This window comes from Geospiza fortis, unplaced genomic scaffold, assembly GCF_000277835.1.
Source record: "Geospiza fortis unplaced genomic scaffold, GeoFor_1.0 scaffold237, whole genome shotgun sequence".
NCBI classification, from domain to species: Eukaryota; Metazoa; Chordata; class Aves; order Passeriformes; family Thraupidae; genus Geospiza; species Geospiza fortis.
In genome coordinates this window covers 4,459,970-4,462,967 of record NW_005054319.1, presented here as the reverse complement: position 1 = coordinate 4,462,967, position 2,998 = coordinate 4,459,970, and the positions used below count along the sequence as shown (strand labels likewise).

The window sequence follows — 2,998 nt, the reverse complement described above, 5'->3', positions numbered from 1 at the left end:
GCCCTGGGCTTTGCTGTGGTTAATCTCTTTTTCTGGTTGAGCTCTGTAGCCGGTCTCCCAGCAGCTGTGCACGCATATAATTAACTGCATAAAATCCATTAACAAGCAGCTCTGCAGAATAGTTGCTAAATGTGTTTTCTATAAATGGATAATTGTAACTTCTCTTTAATTTTTAGTTTTCTGTTGTCCCACATACAATGTAAATTGTCATTTAAGTTGCTGACAATATTAATACATTTCTAACAGTGTTTTTTCCTGAGGATTTTAACTTTTTTGCTCTAATGCTTTCTTTTTATTTTTAACAAGGCTAAGTCTATTCATATAATGGATACACACATCAGGAAAATGGCGTGGGTTTTGGACAATGATCAATATTTGGAAAAAATTGGGTGAGGAAACCATTACAAAATCTAGTTGAGACTTCATATGTAGATAGAAAATAAATTATAATTCATGTAAAGTATATACTGTATCCCTTCAAAGCATCACATATTAACTTAATGCATAAACAACTGTTAAAGTATAGAACAGTTCCTACAGAAAAAATTTGAAATGACTTTATGACAATACAGGAATATTATGGCTAATGAATCGCTCTCATAAAATTATTGTCTCGTAGGTTGGCAAAATTCCATCTACAGGGTGATCATCTACCAGGGCAAGATTTTGCTGTGCCTCCTCTAGGACCAGATAATGGATTGTTGGGAACACCCAGCAGCAAGACACAAGATGTGCTGGTAGGCAAGTTTTCCTACAAAATGGAGCAGCTGGTACAGTAATGCATACCCATTATTAATTCACAGTGGGAAATAAATAAACTGATAGACAACTAATATGCTTCCTTACATACATTTGCATATATACACAGACAGTTTGATGGTGTGATCACTCATGTCAAGAAACTGCATGTAGTTTCTCTGCAGAGATTAATCTGACAACAAATTGGGCAAAACAATAAATGAGATCAGCTGTTGATACTGCATTTTTCCTCCAAAAGGCAGAAGCCAAGTTCAAACTCTGTGTCATGCTTAGGAGATGCTTATTTTTATTCCTCTCTGATAAATCACTGGGATATTTATTATAATTCTTTTACTGAGCTCTCCTGTTTTTGTCTTCATTCCTGTCTGCTCTAAACTAAGCTCTCTTTTCCCTTCCTTTAGCTCACAGTCTGGGGGTGTTGTGAAAGCTTCTTTTCCTTTGTACCCCACATTCAAAAGAGTATTCCAGTACCTAAAATTGTGTTCTTGGACATGCATTGCCTAGCAGCAACTCTCCTTAGGACTTAGATTTTTGTCACATTTAAACAGCACATTTAATTTTTCATACTGCATGTAATTTTTTCTCACTTGATCTGTAGAGAGAACAAACGAAGAAAACACAGTCTCAAAAGGTGCAAACCACAGAAGAATGGATAAGAAACTACAGTTTGGAACCTTTGCAATTAACATTAGAGTATCTGGTAAATGAAGGCAATATTATTTTGTAAATACACTACCTTTTCTCTAGTGAGTCTTAACTTGTGTGCATCTCTGATGTTAACCATGCATAGTGCTCCAGGAATTCAGGAAATGATGGTGAAGTGATGGAGTTTACAGAGGAGGCTGTTACTGATTTTGAATCCAGACTTTCTGAGTAAGTATCCATCTTCTTTACTGTTTTCATGTGTAACTAATTCTGGATCTTCATTACTGTAGACACTACCTACAATCTTAATTTGTTGTCTCTGGGTACCTCAGAGTATCTCAACATTAAATCCTTTCTGCTGAGATTGAGAGTAAGGGGTAATTGTATGTCACTGCAGCTGAGGATGGGGGTTTTTTAAGGAAGATGTTTATCAGCCAGGTGTTGATGTGAAGCAGTTTGCTCATTTTAGAAAGGCAGCCAGTGCCTGGTCAGGTTTCCATATGTAACACTGTGTAGTTGGGGGTTATACTCAGTGAAACTTGGATTAGCTTCAAGCCATGGATGCAGTTGTGACATGGAAGTTGAAAGTATTCTAAGTGAATTTTAAATCTATAAAATCAAGAAACTTAAATAATTTAATTTATAGGTTACTTAGAATAATCACAATTTATAAGAATGCTGCCATTTCAGCATACCTCACTGTGTCAGGCTTTTATAAAACAGAAGCAGCTTTTCTGTTTTGAAAAAGCAAAATGGATTTGCCCCTTTAAAATGTTGGCTTAAACTTTCTGTTTGCCAACTTGTAGCCACTATGTGCATGGAATTAAAAATCCATTGGTTCAAGTAAAACAATTTTAGAGGACAAGGAAGCATTTTGTTTTACCTCAGGTTATAACTATTTTTAATATTAAACTGTTGGAAGTTGTTCTGCTTTAGGGAAAGAATATTAAACTGCTGGAAGTTGTTCTGCTTTAGGGGAAGAAGTATTTAAGTGATGAGCCCTGCAACCACCAGTTGTATAAGGGCATATTTAATATACTTTAAAACACCTGTCTCTCACAGATTTTGCATCTGTGAGAAAGGGCCGTGATAAAGACAGGTGGTTGATTGTTACATTGACACCCGGTGTGAGAGAATGCTGTAGCTAAATGTGTGCTCTGCCTTTTGTCAGAGTGATTGAACTCTATCAGCACCGAATTCAGTGGCTGTTGCAGGACAGCAGAAAGGTAACTTGAGCTTTGCAGTATATTTTTAGAATAAAACTCTATATGGCATTAAAGACTAAATTAACTCTTGAATACTGGTGAAAAGTGGCTTCCAGAAAGCCTTTGTATTTTCCTTATTTACTACAAGTTCCACATCATATGCAGTGATGTTGACAGTGGATTATTTTTCCTGACCTTTCATTGGTATGCAGTTTTCTGCTTTCTAGATTTAGTCTTTTCCTTTGTCTTTGCAGTCTTAGTCATCAGGTCCTCTCAGCACAGTTTAAATGGGAGAAGACAATGCTGAGATTAACTTCTGCCTGGAGTGGAGCTTCTTGTAGTTCATTTTGCCCACTGTTGCACAGCTGCTCCATCACACTGTGCCTGGC

The 2,998-nt window shown here is 36.7% G+C and overlaps 1 protein-coding gene across 1 annotated transcript in view; it reads left to right on the top strand.

Annotated features, from left to right (window-relative positions):
- Positions 1-324: 324 nt before the first annotated feature.
- Positions 325-2,998, top strand: part of VWA3A (von Willebrand factor A domain containing 3A) — a 22,727-nt gene continuing 20,053 nt past the window's right edge. Inside the window, exons 1-5 of the mRNA XM_031056593.1 lie at positions 325-389; positions 620-737; positions 1,358-1,459; positions 1,550-1,632; positions 2,576-2,630. Of these exons, the coding sequence (XP_030912453.1) occupies positions 325-389; positions 620-737; positions 1,358-1,459; positions 1,550-1,632; positions 2,576-2,630 (423 nt within the window). The remainder of the gene's footprint in view (positions 390-619; positions 738-1,357; positions 1,460-1,549; positions 1,633-2,575; positions 2,631-2,998) is intronic.